This window comes from Alosa sapidissima, chromosome 1, assembly GCF_018492685.1.
Source record: "Alosa sapidissima isolate fAloSap1 chromosome 1, fAloSap1.pri, whole genome shotgun sequence".
NCBI classification, from domain to species: Eukaryota; Metazoa; Chordata; class Actinopteri; order Clupeiformes; family Clupeidae; genus Alosa; species Alosa sapidissima.
The window spans coordinates 45,470,955-45,488,940 of record NC_055957.1 but is presented as its reverse complement, the minus strand read 5'-3'; the positions used below and the strand labels follow the sequence as shown (position 1 = coordinate 45,488,940).

Below are 17,986 nucleotides of genomic sequence, written 5' to 3'. Positions count from 1 at the left end.
AAAAAAAAAACAATATTACTAAATCAATCAATGCTAGAAATATTTGGGGTTTCTCATGGAATACGTAAATACAAATACCAACACTGGCCACCTCATTAGTAGCCTATGTTGCACTGCACTGCACTATGAGATCAAATCAGATTCAGGCCTGGCAAAAAAAACGCTTTGGCCAAACCATAAACCACTAAGAACCATAAACACCATCGCCCCACATGGGACAGCTGTCCCTGTTGCTTTGGATAACAGTGTCTGCTCAGTCCCCACTCCCTCACCTGCAGTGGGTGGCCACACACTCGTTGCTGCAGTACTCCTTATCCCAGTCCCGGCTCTCCACGGCTGGGTTGGTGCAGCCCGCGCGCACACACTGGTGGCCCGCCGTGGCATCCGCCGCCATTGGGGACACATTCCATTCGACTTCCATCTGGGGACGGAAGGGGGCACATAGTTTGGATTAAAAACAATACATTACACTGAGGATCTTCAATCAAACACAGTTCTTTTAACAGCAAAAACAGTCAGTGATAAAACTCGGCTTAAATTGCTGTGTTCATCGTCTGCTGAGCTCCACACAACTTACAGTATGTATGGAGAAGATACTGCTGCTTAAAGCCAGCCCTTGCATAAACCACACTAGTGAGAGAAGGTCCCTCACAAGGCATAATAGCTTTAAGGGTGCAGGTCTCTAAAAGGCACTTTTAACTACTACAAGTATTGATAAAGGGAAAACTATTACTATGTACTATTAGTATTCATATAGTAGCAAATCATGCAGTATGTACAGTATGGTTGAACAATTTCAGCAGTACTCCTGTGTGCAGTAAGCTGTGCATGTGCATCAGCATGGTCGTGTTTAACCTGTTGTGTGCCTGCTGTGTGACAGTACCTGCTCTGAGCTCTCGTCTGCTGAGGCCTCCTCCACAGGAGTGGCCACGATCGCTGTGGGCTGAGCCGGTGCCATCTGCAGCGAGACCGCCATCGCTGAGGACGAGACGGCGGTCTGGCCCATGCCTGTTGCCGTGGTCACGATGACGGGAGTGGCCATGTCCGACTGCAGCGAGGCGGGGACGATTTTGATCTGGAGCGGGGGTGGCGGTGCGGCCGCGGTGACCCGTGGCTTGGCCTGCAGGGGGGGCAGGGCGGAGGAGTGCACCATCTGCTGGAGGCGGGGGGGTGGAGGCGTGTGCTGCATCTGCTGCAGCGGGGGCGGCTGGCGCGTGGCACCGGCGATGGTGGTGGTCTGCAACGCCCGCATGCCGCCCGGGATCACAGTCACCATGGAGGTGGGGATCTGGTGGATCTGGGCGCCCTGGACCTGCAGGCCCTGCAGCATCTGCTTGGAGATGATGATCTTGGTGACTGTGGGGGCAGGGGCAGTAGCGGTGACGGCAGTAGTGGGTGCGGGGGCTGCAGCGGTGGCGGGCAGGGCGCCGGTGCGCGAGCGGGTGGTGACCTGCGGGAGGTCCAGGATGATGTTGGAGGCGCAGATGTTGGTGATAGTGTTCTGGTCAGGGTTGTGGGCCAGGCGGATGGGCCGGGCCTGGACAGCAGGGGTTGCCATGGTCACAGGGGACGGCGCTGACAAGGGAGGGGAGGCAGGAGCGTCCAGCACCTCAGCAGAGGGCTGAACAGAGAGAAAACGGAGAGAGGACAGAGAAAAAGGCTCTTAATAACAGGCTACCTGTTCTGCCACATACAGCACAAGAGTCTACAGAAAACATATATACTATGTACTATAAAAACAACAGCAGCAAACACAAGAAACCTAATGCCATCTAATAACTTGCCTTTTTTGAAAAACAAAACAAAAACTAGTGACTTTGGAATCTTTGTTTATGCAAATTACCTTTGACAGCATATTTGCCCTGTAGGCAGCAAGTGCTTTCAAGTACTCCTTCTTAGCAGCATCAGTCTTTCGTTTGTACACCTTGTACACACAAAGGAGAGGACATTAACAAGTTACCTATAGACAATAACATTTTAAAGCACTTCCCATTTTTACATTATATACACCTCTCAATCTACACAACTCAAGTTACTGTACAGTGGAATCATGAAGAGCTGATTAAAAAGCTCAGATTAACTGTCTCTGTCTAGGATATATTTGAATGCCTTTCAATGTACATTTGTACAGAAAAAATATACATCTTCTGTGACTCCTCGCAGCAAGTGTTGAATAAGACATGAAGCTGTGTGGGCATACAGCACATACCTGCTTCTGCTCGTCGCCCAAGCTGTCCCACATGGAGGCCACAATTTTGGACACCTCCCCAAAGGTGGCGTTAGGGTTCTGGCCCTTGATGGCCGCCTGCGTGTCCCTGAAGAAGAGGGCGTACGCCGACACGGGCTTCGCCGGCTCGTTGGGATCTTTCTTCCTCCTCCCCTTTTTCACCCCTGCCCCGCTACCCACGCCCGCAATGGCCCCCATGGCGGGTTTGCCCCCAATCCTCCGCACAAGGGCTGGGGAGGATGCAGAGGCCTGTGAGGTGCCCGCCAACGAGGGCATATGCGTCACAACCACAGGAGAGGAGAGAGAGACTGGCGGATCTATCAGCACGCTCTGGGGTGAACGTGTAAAGGACAACAGGCAAGGGGCGAGAAAGACAGAAGAAGCCAATCAAACATACATTCCCACCATATTTAATTATTTGGATGATTCTTTTGCATTTAGTAAGGCTGATTACAATGCAGACTGCAACGAAATGGTCGCTTTTGCGACCAAAATTTGAGAGTGTGGGACTGAATTTTACATCCAGTCGCACATGTGCGACCAGTAAATTTTCTTCCTTTTTTTTACACATTAAACATGTTTTTTTTTTACACATTAAACGTGGAAGTGGTGAAGGTCAATGAATCCGGAATTTGTGGCAGGCTAATGAGTATGAGAAGGATAGGGAATGACCACTGCATGTGGCTAATGTGTGGAGGGGGAGGATCCTAGAGATAATCGAGCGCGCGTAAACGTCTGTGGGAAGATACTGTAAGGAGACGAACTCCATGAACTGTGAATGTTGCAGTCGCTACCCCAGAACTGCGGGGAACACAAAGTTTGCCGACAGTGCAGGCACTTCGCAGTTTAAACACACTACACTAGTTAAACACAATCTTCCTCAAGCATAGAGTATGCCGTGACATGTTAATAAATGAAAAAGCCACTGCCGGTTGCTAAGACAAGAGCCTGTAAATCAGATCTTCAAAAAGTGCACAATAAAATGTGACACTGAATTTGAAACAGCACATTGTAATTTCTGCATCCACTATCAAAGTATTATAAATTAGTAGAAATTAGTAGTGTGTATATTTGGTTAGCATGTTGATTTAAGGTGTGTGTTGGGGGCAACTGTGCTCCTAGTTATGATCTGGAGAAACCCCTGAAAAGAAGTGCAACAATACTGTTTAATGCTTCAATTCAACTGGAGACGAAAGCCCCTGAGTTTTAGATGGAAAAAAATGATGGTATAAGTGCCTATAAATGGAGCTGGCTGGCAGGCTGGATGACATGCAAAGTTAAACAGCTCCGCACACTCACCTGTCTGAAGTCGTCCATATCTTCGTCCTGCAGGGAGCCTGCAGGTGAGGGCGTGGCAGACAGGGGCTGGTCCGGAGACTTGGAGCGCGACAGCATCACTGCGCCTCCTAGGCTTAGGCCCAGCTGAGCACTCAGCTCTGAGTGGTCGATGGTGGTCAGCTGGTTGTGACTCAGTACACCATCACTCATATCACCCAGGGGCACATCAATGGGCATTGGAGACGAGCTACTGAAATGGGAGTCCATTGAGTGACCAAGGTCCTGTGAAGTAAACAAAAAAAAGTTTCTTTCTGTTGGCAGAAATACATAGGCTGTTATTCATATTTTCAGAAACTAGGCTAGGCACAACTGAATATTAATACAGTCTAAATACTGTATATCAAATACTACAATTCAATTAAGCTTACTTTGAAAGTACTTTACAGAGACCGAGGCCTGATTAAATTCTTCATAAAATCTGAGGAAATCTAAAAAAGTAATATCTCACCACTGCCAGTGTGGAACTCAGAAGTGCACTCCCTCCAGACTGGTTCATGACCCCCAGACTCAGGTGCTCGAGGCCCTGTGCCTGCGCACTCACATACGTGGAGGCAAAAGAAGGGTCCGTGCCCCCAACGACAGCATTCTGGGTCAGGCCACCTGCCCCCAGAGGCCCCCCCCCTCCTCCTGAGCTGTCGGTCAGCTCATCAAAGTGAGCCTCCACATCCTCTACGGTGAGGGCCGTGTCTGGGTCCAGGGAGATCGGTGGTATTTCAAATTCTTCATCACCCAGGCTGGGAGTGTGAAAGGTCTGTTATGGAATAGAGAATTTCAAATCAGAGGTGAAGCCATCAAACATCAAACAGACATCAAACACTATGCCATAGTTTCGCAAGAACAACCAATACTGTATTAAGATGATTTCAGATAGATGTTAAAAACACTATGGAGGAATAACTAGACAAGGTTTGTAGATTATCTCAATATTTTACTTTCAATACAAACTAGAGTTTTTGGAAATCGAGATTTCCATACCTCTATTCTCCAAAAAAAAGCGTGGATAAGAAACTAACAGTGTGATATTGATCCTTTGCCTACCGTAGAAGACAGAAATGGATGGTTCGTCCCAGTGATGGTCATGTAGTTGTCACTGCCACCTGGGAACTACAAAGAAAACAAAACATCACAAACATCATTAACATGATCGATGATTATTAGGGGAACAGCACTGTAAACGGAACAAAAAAAACAAAGTATTAACTGGCAGCGGGATAGTGATCAATTGATCAAGAAGACAGAAAAAAGCTAGCAGCTAACACCACTGAGACAAATTGCTCACATCATCACAAGTTTTCTTCAATGTAACGTTATGCTCTATTTCACCTTGTCGATGGATTCGTATCCATTGAAAGACTGAGCATCCAAGAAATCCGAGTCGACCTGCTGCCTCGAGCCATCCGAGAGGTCGGAATAAAAGTTGAGGTCCATGGAGCTAACCAAACTAAGTTCTACGACGTCTAGGATCCCAATGTCCTCACATAAGACCCTTTCTGCTGATTTAGGTTAAATAATAAGAAAAATGTGACGGTGCGTGTGTTAACGTTAGAGTAACTTAAACGTGGCGAGAATGACTAGCAAGTAAGCTAAGGTTCACTCAAACGATTTAAGCTAGGAAAATGTGTATAGAAGCTGTGTATCAAACCTTTGATATGGTGGTGCGAAGAACGTTAATCACGAGGCGTATTTCCTAAGAATTTGTTATCAAAACGTGTTCATGTGTTAACGTTGACGTTACAATACTAGATAAGCAGAAAATATTGGTAGCTATATGGAGCTAGGTGGATGCTAGGCACTGATATCAGTGGTAGCTGTAGCTAACGTTTCGGCTACGTTAACGTTAACTGTTGAATAGCAACATCAACACTATGCTAACGTTAGCTAGGATAGCTTGCGTGTTATCATACCTTTCTAATCAAGATATCGCTAAGGTCATGCTACTTGATTACGGGCCATACAAAACAAACAAACAAATAGCTTCAGAGGAGGATCATAAATATCCCGAGTAGAATAAATTCAGTGTCAACGTCAACTTGAACTGGAGAGAGACCAGACTTTGTTGGCTAATGTTACTGGACAGGCGAGAAAATGCGAATCGATGATCGGCACTCTTGCCTACAATCCTAGAGGGTTAGGAATTTAAGGCATAATCAATCTACCTAGAGTCAATGATGAATCATTGTACGTCATTGTTGCTAGATCTTACCATTTATCGCACGTTTTCAGTCAATGAAAATGTCACCGGTAAATATTTTCTCATAGAATAATGTGAAATATTCATAAAAGGGACAAGAGAATGAAGAAAATAGCATTCTCATTTTGTACATGAAACAGCTCCATGGGTTGCGTATGCTTAAAGACTGCACGAGAACGAGGCAGCATTAAGAGGTTACTAAAAAGTTATTATTTGTAAACCTAAAAAGTATTCATACCAGAAACCACACACTACGTACGATAACGAGATGGTTAGAGGAATACGTAAAATTGAAATTGAACTCTTTAACAAAAAACATGACCTAATGTAATGTTATGATAATACACTTTTGAGGCTGATATGTACAGAGGGTGGGTTTCCTCTGCAGAAATAAACACACATAGAACATAGATTTTTTTAATGTGACAAGTACCAAGCCGGTTGTTTATTCATAATTTCTCCAGAGCGACTTTTCCTCAAATTTCCAGTAACTCATCGCACAACTGGGATTAGATGGTGTAATATAATGACAGTTTAAGCAAATTACTTTAAGTCTTACCTCCATCTTCCACAGACCTGACGGCCAGTTTGCTTTGCAACTTCGATACTGTTGTGCTCGCTTCCGGGTTGCACATACTTCAGGAAATGACATAATCTACCAGTTTAAAGCTGTTCTGTGCCATTATAGTAGGCTTGTCTTTCATCTCGAGAAGAGATCCAATATGCATGATATAGTTAATTATGCTTATGAACACAAATGGAATGACGTCTGTATACTGTACAGACCTAGACGTAATGAAGGCGTGTTTGGATCGGCTGTCATGAAGGTCCATGGAGGACATTATGAATGGGGTTAATAGGGACTGGTCTTGGTCTGTTGCAGCAACACATGGTCCCTATTGAGAGCGCCAGAATAAAAATAAATGAAAACTATTTGACATACGAAAGTATGACATGGCCTTACTGCATACATATAAAAGACAGCATGTTGGTTTATATATAAGCAATGACATGTAAACCAACTCTTCACTTCAGGAGGTTACATCAAAATGAGGCAAATTGGGGTATTTAAGAGAACCATTTTTGGTAAAGAACCTCAAACCAATTGCATGCAAAAAAAGAGAAAGGACCATTTTTTTCCCACTGTAGCTTGTAATTCATATCGATATCACAGACAGTTGAAGTCGGTTCATAAAACAGGAATAAATTCAGCATCATAATTGCATCATCGCAGGCAACTGAACAACTCTACATTGTACAATACACTTGTCTTTCTACATCTGGTTCAGTAACTAGATCCTACCTACCCCTCCTCAATATCATACATCCAATGAACATACTCCCTCCTCTTCTTGGCTGGGGACACTAGGCACCAGGATGGCCTGTACTGTGAATCCCAGGCAGCATGAGAGCTCAACAGCCCCAGAAAGGGCAGGGAATGGGCTTGAAGTTGTGGGGTACGAGAGGAAAGAGGGTGTGTGCATGTGCTGTGGGGCCTAGTACGCTACCTGTCTGCTTCAGGGAGAGATTGGACAGGTGTATAAAGTGAGAACATGAATAATGCCTGACAATTTGATGCCCTTTTCCCCCGACTAAATAAAAGTATGGAGTAGAAACAGTCAAGGAAAAAAAAAAACGCAAAAATGAATTCATAATTCAACATGTTTAAAGTAATAACAATAATAAAAATAATATAATAGAGGCGGAGGAATATGATATAAAGGAAAGAATGTCATGATTTTAGGGGAGGGGAACCCTTTTCAAATGAGATAAACTTGGTCAATCCTCTGAGCTGGAGGAACTGTCTGAATGTTTGGATGCCATGATGACATCATCCAAAATGGCCTCCCGGTCGGAACTCTCATATCCCTCTTGCGACAAGCTGTCACCACCATCCATCTCCAGGCTGCTGGCCTCCATCTTGACATCAAAGGTAGGTGTGAGGAAGTGGTGGGAGGAAGCGATCTCGCCGCCCTCCTCCAGGTCCTCCTCCTCCATCATGTACGCTCCATCCGAGACCAGGGTCTCGCCCTCGCCTCCCCCGAGAAGAGGATCGTCAGGCTGGGTGGGCACGAGGTAGGCCTGACCCTTCTTGGGGATCACAGAGTGCTGCGAAAGCAGTCGGTGGAATAGACTTTCTGGCAGGAAGCCCTGGAGGGAATCAAGCAGAAGGGTAAGAAGACTGACAATGTCAATAAACATGTTTTTATTACAGGTGTTTTTTTTGTAGTAGCTTGTATAGTCAACACTGACAACATACAAGCTATACAAAGTCAATCTACAAAATGAAAAAGGGACTTACAGAGTTGCGAACGGTTTCCGACCATTCTGGTGCTACAGCGTGGTCCGGATTTTCTTCCAGGTGTTCCTTTAGGTCTTGAAGAGCAGGGCCATACATTCCAGTATACTGTAAGAGATAACACATCTATACTTAAAGAACTATTCATAGCAGGGTTGCAACTAATGATTATTATTGTAGCGGAAGTGACTCATTGTCACTTCCTGTTCATGCCACCTCATTTAAACATAAACCACAATGCAATTTTGAAAACAAATGAACAAATGATAACCCCCACTTCTTAAAACAGTGTAGGACAATCCATTTGGTTAAATTCATTATTCTTCACTCCCCTCTGTTTTCCAACCAATCACCAATCTATCATCACCTTCTTTCCTGTCCTCATGTTGATGACCTTCACCCTCTCATCTCCAGTAAGTGCAGCTGCTTTCTCCGCCTTCCTCCTCCTCCTCTTCCGTTTGGTCCTGTTCACCAAGAGCTGGACAATTGCATTCATAGGAGACATTTAAGTTATAGTCCCAGAGTTATAAAAAAGAGCAAATTCAAACAGCTCCAGTTGGCAGGATCTGAGGTTGCTTATAAAACTGCTGGACTGTCAATGACTTTATATTATTATTGCGTATCTTTGTTTTGTAACATCCAATCTTGGATTACATAGACAATTCTCAAAGTATGCTAGAACTGGATTTAGAGTAGTGTTGTCTTGCCTCTGGCAGCCTTGGGGGCTCAGCGGTCACTGGGATGCTCACCTCCAGCATGTCTCCTTCCACCTCATAGTCTGGGTTCTCCTTCAGCCAGTTGGGCAGGTCCCTTCTGCGCGGGGCTCGCTCCCCTAGGCTCATCATATCCACAGATGCCCCCTCTGGGTCTAGCAGCTGAACACACAGATGAGGGAGACCAAGTAAGCTTTTTGAACATCTGCATGCCTATACATTTCTGTGCCTGTAATGTAAGTCCCCCGTGATTGACGACTACGCTAATGATATATTGACATTATGTCTACATATATGTAATACAAAATGCTGTAAGGCCTTATAGAAAGCAAAAATGGCCTGTTGGTTCAGGAACCTGATTACAGATGGAGGGCATATTACTAAGGTAATAGGGGTCAATGTGTTTCCAGCGAGCTGCGTGGGTGCATACCTCATGATCTTTACGCTTCCGCCGACCACCTCCCTCACCATTGGGCAGGAGAGCCTGTTTGGAGAAGGTCAACTTCAGCCCTTCCTCCTACAGACAGCAAAACAATGAAACGTCAATAAGGAGATTCTGTACATTTACACTTACATATATTCACTGAGGATATGCTTTCATCCAAAGCAACTTACAGCACATTCATCATCAGTATGTATGTTTAGTAATCAAACTCATGATCTTGGTGCTGCTAGCACCTAACTCTAGCAGTGGCATCCCATGAACACCTCTTTCCTCCCGACACACTCCACTCCTCCTCACCTTAAGTAGCTTGACAGTGAATTCGGATTCTTGTCCTTCAGGACCCTCGGCTCCGGGCGCACTGGTACCCCTACGGGCCACGCGTGGGTACCCCACCTCGTCACTCTGCTCGTCTGAGGGGGGGTTCATCTGGGCATCTGACGCATAGCGCCGCCCTGATGGCCAGTGTCCCGTCAGCACCAGTGAGCAAAGACTGTCCAGCCGGTTTATTAGCACGCGGTCCTGCAGGAAAATCAAAATAAGACCAAGAATGACCTTTTAGGAAGTACTATACCTTTTTCTACATATTCACATTCAGTCAAAGAAAGGTTTAATCATACTGTATATCTTGTAGTAGTAGTAGTGGTAGTAGCGGTAGTAGTTTCAGCAGGCTGTAGCGTTACCTTAGGCCAGTCCACCCGTAGCGGGTCGTTGACAGTCTCAGGGGGAGCACCCTCTTGTGATAGGGTGAGGGAAAGCATGCTGTTCTCCTCGTCCCCATCACACACTTTCATAGCTGCAGCGGAGGAGAAAAACAGCCCAAACATCAGAGTAGTGCAAGCACTTTAATGTTACGCATCAAAGTCAATGAGAATCTTCGGCGTAACCAAAAATAAACGACTTAGTGTATCTACAAAGTCACGGCTGGCAAAGAGGAGTTTTAACAGGACGTTCATTTCTCACCTCTCTCTCTCTCTGCATCGCTGTCACCGCTCTCGTCCGAGCTGCCGGAACGCCGGGACGAAGTGGACGAGTCCGAGTCGGAATCCGACTCGGAGTCGGACGCACCTCCTCCCTCACCCACCTCGCTCCTGCCACCCTCCTTCCTGCCGCCCCGTCGGGACCCTCTGCCCCGGCTCTTCTTCCAGCCCCAGCCTGCCTGCCCGCGCCCTTTGCCCTCTGGGTGCTCTGCCAGGGGCATCGCGGGGGAGTCGGACTGGCACAGGGCGTCAGAACCTAGCAGGCGCGACTCTTCCTCCGCGGCCCCTTCCTCTTTGACCGAAACCTGCCCGCTGAGCGTAGTGGAGGTGGTGGCGGCGGCAGCAGTAGAGGCCTGCTGGTTGTGGAGGTAGTCAAGCCGGGCCTGCTGGAAGGAGAAGTCCGGGTCGTGGTAGATGGAGTGCTCGGTGCGGCTGACGCCGTGGCGGGCGGCGCCCAGCATGAGCTCGTGGTCGTGCCGCGGCACGCTCCACCACACGGGCAGCTCAGGGCCCGGCATGGCCAGCTGCAGGCGCTCCTCCAGGGAGGCGTGGGGCAGCACACGCTCCCGCAACCGCCGCAGCAGGCTGATGCGGTAGAGGGTGCGAGAGGCGCGCTCCTCCGTGATGGGAGCCAGAGACTGGGACATCTCAGATGGGTCTGTAAGCAGCACAGAAAGGAAGACCAATTAACACGCTTCTCACAGTTGCAGAGTTCTATGACCTCTAACTTTACTTTAACACTATTCAAACTCTTAACAAATCAGAAAATCCAATGACGCAAGGCTTCAAGCATTCAAAATATCGTCAGTTCAGATTAGTATCAATCATGTTCCCACCGATAGATAAAAACATTGCATCATGCGTCTTACAGATTCTGGTGTGACATGGCAAAGAAATTCAGCATCACATTTAAGCACTTCCTTTTTCTAGAGGACTAGATTATGATCTGACTTCTCTTTTTTAGTGTAAGTGAAAAATCAGTGTAAGTGTTCTACATTTCTATGAGCATATGTGTGTGACATATGTGCGCTAATGTTAAAAACTGTTGCATTCAAGTTAATTCTGCAAACCTACCACCACAAATAGAATTCATTTCTGTGGAAAACACTGAGCATATGTGTGTGACAGGGATGAATGGGGGTCAGTAAGCCTTGCCTTCTCCACGAGTGGGACGCAGGTGACACACGCGACGGCACATGGCCGTGAAGCAGCGGAAGTATCGCGTCAGGCTCTCGTCCGTCTTCTTGTCCAGTCGGGCAAACGTGCGGAAGCGGCTCCAGTCCATCTCGGATTCCTCCCCCTCCGGTACACCGGGCTCCTTCTTCATCCGCTCCACGCCGAACGTAGACACCACGCGGTAGAAGTCGCACTCTTCACGTCGGGTCCACCTAAGGTGGCACAAAATGCGCTGAGTCATTCACTACTTGACTGTGGGCCAAGACTCCACTTCATCACTATGCTTCTCTGAGCGCATGTCTTCAAATGAAAAGTGCGTACACAAACACAGCTGGCATTCTGGATGGACAACTAGACAAAGACACCAGACATGTTTGGCTATATTGGCCTTGGTCTTTTAAGGTGATCGGATTGGTATCAAATACTTCCAGACAGTACACTACAGATGAAAACCATTCCCTCCCAACAAATACTGTAATGCGTATGGTGTCTGATCATCACACAAACATGGAGCTCAAAGCACTAGTGAGTGTAGAGCTCATGTCTGAATGAGGTGGTTACCTCTGTTGGCGTTCTTGGCGGGCGATCTCCTTGAGTTTGGTGGCCTGCTCACACCTCCGTCGCCTCTTGTCTCCTTTCTCCGCGGCCTCCATCTTGAGCTGCTCGCGCCGGTAGCTACGCTGGTAGGCCGTGATCAGGCGCCTTAAGCGGGCAGTGAGTGACGAGCTGGTTGGCCAATAGCAGCTGCCCGTCTGGCTAGAGGATGGCCCCTCGGATGCCACGGGGGCAGAGCGGTCTTCCACACAGATCTCATCAGTGTTCATGGAATCACCCTGAATATAAAACAGAAACTTTACTTCAATCTGGGATACCTGGGGAATCCTCTAGAAGCAGAAGAGTCTGGGATACAAGTCAACAACATTCTATTCAATACAGATGTTCAGATGTTTACAGGTGTTTTCCCAGGCTCCAGAAAAGATGTGGCTCTCCTCTCACCTCGTCATACGAGTCTTTGTTGTGTCTCATCTGGGGTTTGAACTCTGGGTCTTCTGAGTATTTGTCATAGTCCCCTCTGTATGCACAAACAATCAGTCATCAGTTTTGACGCAAAGAAGGCATAAGGCTCTATAACTATACAAGTGGACTGGAGGTTTGTTTTTTTTCCCCTTCTCTCACCCTTCTCCCAGTTCTGGATCAGCCGAGTGCTGTTCGGCGTCGATGGCCTGATCGTCAGGGCGACCGCAGCGCTCCAGGAAGCACAGGCATGGGTCGGCACGCATGGTAGTGTACATCTCGTAACCTGGGAGAGGCAGCCAACAAACACATCAACAAAGGTGTCTACACTTCAGTTAAGTACGTATGAGGGACGGAGATCTAAGGACGGGACACACACACACGCACACACACACACACACACCGTGTTTAAACACTCCAATGAGAAGGGAGCGGTCGGCATCAGAGTCCCACCAGCCAGATGGATACTCCTGCTGTTCCATCTCCGGAATCCAGATGTCGATGTCCCTAAAAACAGACACAGGAGTCAGCTTCGTGTCGGCATGATGAAGTGCCCACTGCAGGGAGAGGGGGGGAAGGGACGTTAATGACTCTGGACTGTCCACAGTACCTGGCATCTGCTCCTTTCAGGACGGAGTCAGCGTTGTCTCCTATGACCTCCTGCCTCAGGTAGTACAGCATGCGCACCCGCAGCAACACCCTGATGGAGGGAGAGGAGGAATGGAGATATGGCCTTCATCATTTCACTACTCAACCTAAATTAAGGCAATGTCCACACTACCACACACACACACACACTAGCAACACACGACACTAGCAACATAACAATGTACAGGCAGCAATAAATACTAGACCATGCAGAAAGTACAACAGAAAAGGAATCAGCTTCTTTCATTTACTTATTGCTACCTGTCAGGTAAGTTCATAGAGAAACCATTTTCTGAAGCACAGGGACTGAAAAGAGACATGAACATTAGAGATCTGAGACAGACGCACTTGTTACACTGGTGCTTGAGATGCTTGCGGTAGCTGTCGTCGAGCAGCAGCGTGTCTGGGTTGTACTTGCGGATCCACTCCACCTTCTGCACGTCGAAAGAGCTCTGGGCCTTCACCCTCTTCCCCTTACGGCCACGAGGCACAGGGATGGACAGACCTGAGAGAGAGAGAGTGAGAGAGAAAGGTGGACACACAGACAGTAAGACACAGATCATCCTGTTCTGCAGGACAGCAACATAGCATTGACCCTACTTCAGTTTCACGGGACTATTATGGTTTACAGAGGTGGACAACTCAGCTTCAGAGGGTTTGAAGTGCTCCACACATGGGCGCTGACTTGAGTGCGGCGCACTCTGCTTTCAACATTTGATTACATTACACCTAAACCCCCCATCTTCCCCCTGGCCTGCCCTATTAAAAACCTCCTCTTTTGCATATAGGCTATCAACATTCCATATCATATTTATATCCTACCATAATGTATATGTTATTTTTTTTAAGTAGATACTTATTTATAAGGGCAATTTTAAACCATGTAGTATATCCGTGAAATTATGGAACCTCAGGACTATGCTGTTTAGTATGTATGAAGTGGGTATGTATATAGGTCATGTGTGTATGCTATTTTCTTTTCTTTTTTTATTGAAATGATGTCATTGAATGTGTTGCACCTTAAGGGAAAGCTCTTTAAATTATGTGTACAATGACAAAGGTAAACTAAACTAAACATGAGATTTCACTGTTTACAATACAACCTCGCACACCAGTGTTGAACTTTGTTGCAGCCACCTTGTCGATTACAATTCAGTTTTATTTTTGTCGGCGCCGCTCAACATAATCCATTGTTCATCCCATGCTTGTCAGTTACAAGTGACAGTGCACTCATGTACGGAGTGCTTCAGAGTCCTTGCACCACAGCTGATCATTATAATAACTATTCAGCCAGGTAGATCAGCTTATTAGAGATATCACCTGCTGTAAGGGCACAGACAGAAGGAATACATTGCAGGACTCTTACTCTGTGATGCTAGGTTGTCCAACTCTTGATGGTTTATATGTATGGACAGGATGTAAAGGCAGGAGAGTTGTGTGTGTGTGTGTGTGTGTGTGTGTGTTAAATGTGGGCATGCTGTGTGTAACAGATTGAGGGCAAAGACAGGCAGGGAAGAGAGACGGTCAGACAAAGTCAGGCGGACAGTCAGGGAGCAGACGCACCAGAGTGGTTAAGGAGTGCATGTGGAGCTCGGCCGTTCTCAGGAGGCGTGATCAGCTCCCAGATGAAGCTCTTGATGTTCTCGTCGCCACGGTAATGTAGCAGGCAGAAGACCAGGATGACTCTGCAGATGGTCTCCACGTCCCGCTCGCCCAGCCGACGCTTGCACCGTGCGTGGGACAGGATGTCTCGCCAGCGCCCCCACCTGAGCACAACAACCAATACAGGTGTACTGGGGTCAGGCACCATCACCACCAATTTCATATGACACGCTTCATACAAGGGTGCTGCACGACAAAACAGTCCACCATTGCAACATAAAGACTAATTAGAAGTCTTTATCAAACCAGTTTGAAATTTGAACTTGTATACAAACAAACTCTCTGGGACCTGTGAGGTGTTGTTCAGATGTCCAAGCATGTTTGAATTCACCACAAGAATGAATGCGCTAGAGTGAAACGTAAATCAATTTACACTACCTACGTCTCTAACATGACAACAATGTGTTTATCCATTTGTTTTCCTATGTGCACGCTTCACATACGCTCTAAAAATAGAAGGGAGGTATAAAAATACGCTTTCCTCGACTTTTAACACCCGTAATATGCGTGTACAGTACATGCCGGAGTAAATTGAAAAGTCTAATTCTAATGGAATTCTATTGCTAACAATAGACAGACGTCAGACAGACGACTGAAAAACTCTTCAAAAAGAGATATGGTGTGAATCCCCAGTAACAAATGTAAGGAACTATAAGTCCTAGCCAAAGGGAGCCACAGGAAGAGCCATGCCACCTACCCATACACCAGCAGGTGCTTCTCAACCCGGAAGCAGTCTGTGCGTCCGTAGCCGTTTCCGGAGTGGCGGTCGGAGCGTCGGGAGTAGCGCGCCTGCCGGGAATTGTGGGTGTACTCCTCGTCACTGTCAACGTCGGTGAGGTCGTTCCCACTCTCTCCCTTCAGAGTGGAGAACTGCCGAGTCTGCTTCCTCACACGGGGCGTGTCAATCACCAGAGTGTTCTAGAGAGATCACAGGGGGGAGAGGGGGGAGAGAGAGAGAGAGAGAGAGAGAGAGAGAGAGAGAAAGAAAGAAAGAAAGAAAGAAAGAGGAGGGAGAGCAGGAGATGTTAGTACTAAAAGACAAAGTGAAAAAGGAGGTGCCACATGTGACAGAACAGTTAGTCAGCAGGTTCTCTTCATACACCAAGGGTAATCAGCAGCCTCTGGGTCTGGCCACTGTAGATGTTTGTTTTGCCAACAAACAAAAGGTACAACAATAACATCAGAACACTACATGTGACGAGTCAAGAGGGTAATTATGGGAATATTCGGTAACCTGTACACTGAGCTTTTATCTACAAGCTCTCAACTAGGGATTCAAAATATCATTGGTACAACATCGGTTTCAGCACATAATCGCTTAAGATCTGTTATCTGCATTAACACATAAATAAGATATAAATATTTCTGCTAATATTCCTACTCTTATTGGCATCAGCAGAAATTCAATGTCATCCTTACTTCTCTACAGTAAGTCTGCTTCAATGCACAGAAAATGGAGCTCCTTACCTTTCTGTTAATGGTGTCAAAGTCCACGTCTGCTTTCTTGGCCCACTTCTGCCAAAACTCGGGGTCGTCCAGGGCGATGTCCGTGCGGTTCTCAGAGGCCACAAAGCTGGCCTTGGAGAAGGTGGAGCCCTTGCCCTCGCTCTCGATGGTGATGGTGGTGGCACGCCGCTGCAGGATCTGGTCGATGTCCTCCTCGCAGAAACGGCTGCCCTCATCGTTCTCGTCCATGATGGCGGCGTACGCGCCTTTTCTCAGAAGATCCTCGATCTCCTTTTTGGAGAACTGCTGGATCTGCTAAAACACGGTGTGGTGATCAGTGCTGGAGAGCAGATGGCCTCAATGATATACGGTACATACTTTTTTGCCCATGTGTTACAGTTGGCACTGTAAGGTTAAAGTTATTTCTACATTTATACAGTATATTTTGACTGGTATTTAGCCTTTATGCAAACCTGTGCTGACTGATAGTCAGGCAGTGATGTTACCATTGCTCCACCACACCCCCATATATATTTTATTCATCCTCACATACATATCCTATCTACAGTGTACTACAGAAAACCCAATGTCATTAACTGGTCATTCTGTGTCTAGTTTATCCCTGATTTACCCATCAGCCTTAGATAATAATGCTAAACTTGTACAGCTGAGCCTGTATTATTTGTTCCTCTGTGTGGTATATGTGCGTGAGTATAAGTGTCTCACTCCATTGAGCCTGTACTATTTGTTACTCTGTGTGCGTGAGTATCAGTGTCTCACTCCATTGAGCCTGTACTATTTGTTACTCTGTGTGCGTGAGTATCAGTGTCTCACTCCATTGAGCCTGTACTATTTGTTACTCTGTGTGCGTGAGTATCAGTGTCTCACTCCATTGACGTTGCTCTCCTTGTTGCCACTCATGCTCTGTAGCACAGCCCGGTCCAGGCCCAGTTTGAGGCTGGCCTTGTCCAGCATCTCCCGCTCGTAAGAGTTTCTGGTGATGAGCCGGTACACCTTCACCGCCTTGGACTGGCCAATACGGTGACAGCGAGCCTGAGCCTATAAGCGTAGTGCATATAGATTGGTTATTTGTGATTTATGCACAGTGTGACAAGTTTGTAAACAGTTCATAAGGTAAGTGGACATTCTGTGATAAATGGGCCACATGACCCTGTTGAAGAGTTATTGAGGTTGCCACCCTTACCTGTAAGTCATTCTGGGGGTTCCAGTCGGAGTCAAAGATGACACAGGTGTCTGCTGCAGTGAGGTTGATGCCAAGCCCTCCTGCCCGGGTGCACAGCAGGAACACAAAGCGGTCCGAGTCTGGCTTGCTGAAGCGGTCGATAGCCGCCTGGCGCAGATTCCCACGCACCCGGCCGTCAATACGCTCGTACAGGTAGCTATAGACCACAAAAAAACAATTCAAATGTGCATCCAACTTGGGGAATTTGTTCTTGCAGAGAACAACTATCTGTCAAGGCTCTTTACAGATACCAAACACACATATTCTGAGAGATTAAGTACTGCAGTAATTGTTCCTTGCAAACCCAAACTATCCTTTCCCTACAGTATTACTATAATTATCAAATGACATTTTAGCCTCCACTGTGTTTAGTTACTCCGGTGAGGCCTACACAGAGGCAGAGTGGATCAACATTAGCAGGGCCTGAAGTTAATTTTTTTGGCCACCAGCCACTGTGGCAGGTGAATTTTGAAATCCACCTGCCACAGTGGTTTTTAACCAGCCAAAATTAGTTTGTGCCCAAAATAAAGGTGAACGACGAGAAAATGCATAAGAATGGTTCTTGAACTTGTACAGAATACACATTACAGTGCTGTCGAGTTATTAA

The 17,986-nt window shown here is 46.8% G+C and overlaps 1 protein-coding gene across 5 annotated transcripts in view; it reads right to left on the bottom strand.

Annotated features, from left to right (window-relative positions):
• Positions 1 to 4,248: 4,248 nt before the first annotated feature.
• chd8 (chromodomain helicase DNA binding protein 8) overlaps positions 4,249 to 17,986 on the bottom strand; it is a 30,307-nt gene continuing 16,569 nt past the window's right edge. For 2 of the 5 annotated variants that reach the window (XM_042093476.1, XM_042093487.1), the window contains exons 21-42: positions 17,341 to 17,536; positions 17,025 to 17,195; positions 16,158 to 16,451; positions 15,388 to 15,608; positions 14,592 to 14,794; positions 13,377 to 13,533; positions 12,991 to 13,080; positions 12,784 to 12,887; positions 12,543 to 12,666; positions 12,363 to 12,438; positions 11,928 to 12,199; positions 11,346 to 11,578; positions 10,174 to 10,848; positions 9,894 to 10,006; positions 9,511 to 9,732; positions 9,199 to 9,285; positions 8,763 to 8,930; positions 8,423 to 8,533; positions 8,059 to 8,163; positions 6,316 to 7,907; positions 4,604 to 4,669; positions 4,249 to 4,316 (exon numbers count right to left, since the gene is read on the bottom strand). In XM_042093476.1, coding sequence (XP_041949410.1) covers positions 7,536 to 7,907; positions 8,059 to 8,163; positions 8,423 to 8,533; positions 8,763 to 8,930; positions 9,199 to 9,285; positions 9,511 to 9,732; positions 9,894 to 10,006; positions 10,174 to 10,848; positions 11,346 to 11,578; positions 11,928 to 12,199; positions 12,363 to 12,438; positions 12,543 to 12,666; positions 12,784 to 12,887; positions 12,991 to 13,080; positions 13,377 to 13,533; positions 14,592 to 14,794; positions 15,388 to 15,608; positions 16,158 to 16,451; positions 17,025 to 17,195; positions 17,341 to 17,536 — 3,994 coding nt within the window. In that variant the 3' untranslated portion in view covers positions 4,249 to 4,316; positions 4,604 to 4,669; positions 6,316 to 7,535. The remainder of the gene's footprint in view (positions 4,317 to 4,603; positions 4,670 to 6,315; positions 7,908 to 8,058; positions 8,164 to 8,422; positions 8,534 to 8,762; positions 8,931 to 9,198; positions 9,286 to 9,510; positions 9,733 to 9,893; positions 10,007 to 10,173; positions 10,849 to 11,345; positions 11,579 to 11,927; positions 12,200 to 12,362; positions 12,439 to 12,542; positions 12,667 to 12,783; positions 12,888 to 12,990; positions 13,081 to 13,376; positions 13,534 to 14,591; positions 14,795 to 15,387; positions 15,609 to 16,157; positions 16,452 to 17,024; positions 17,196 to 17,340; positions 17,537 to 17,986) is intronic. The other 3 variants (XM_042093504.1, XM_042093494.1, XM_042093515.1) reach the window with 3 other exon arrangements.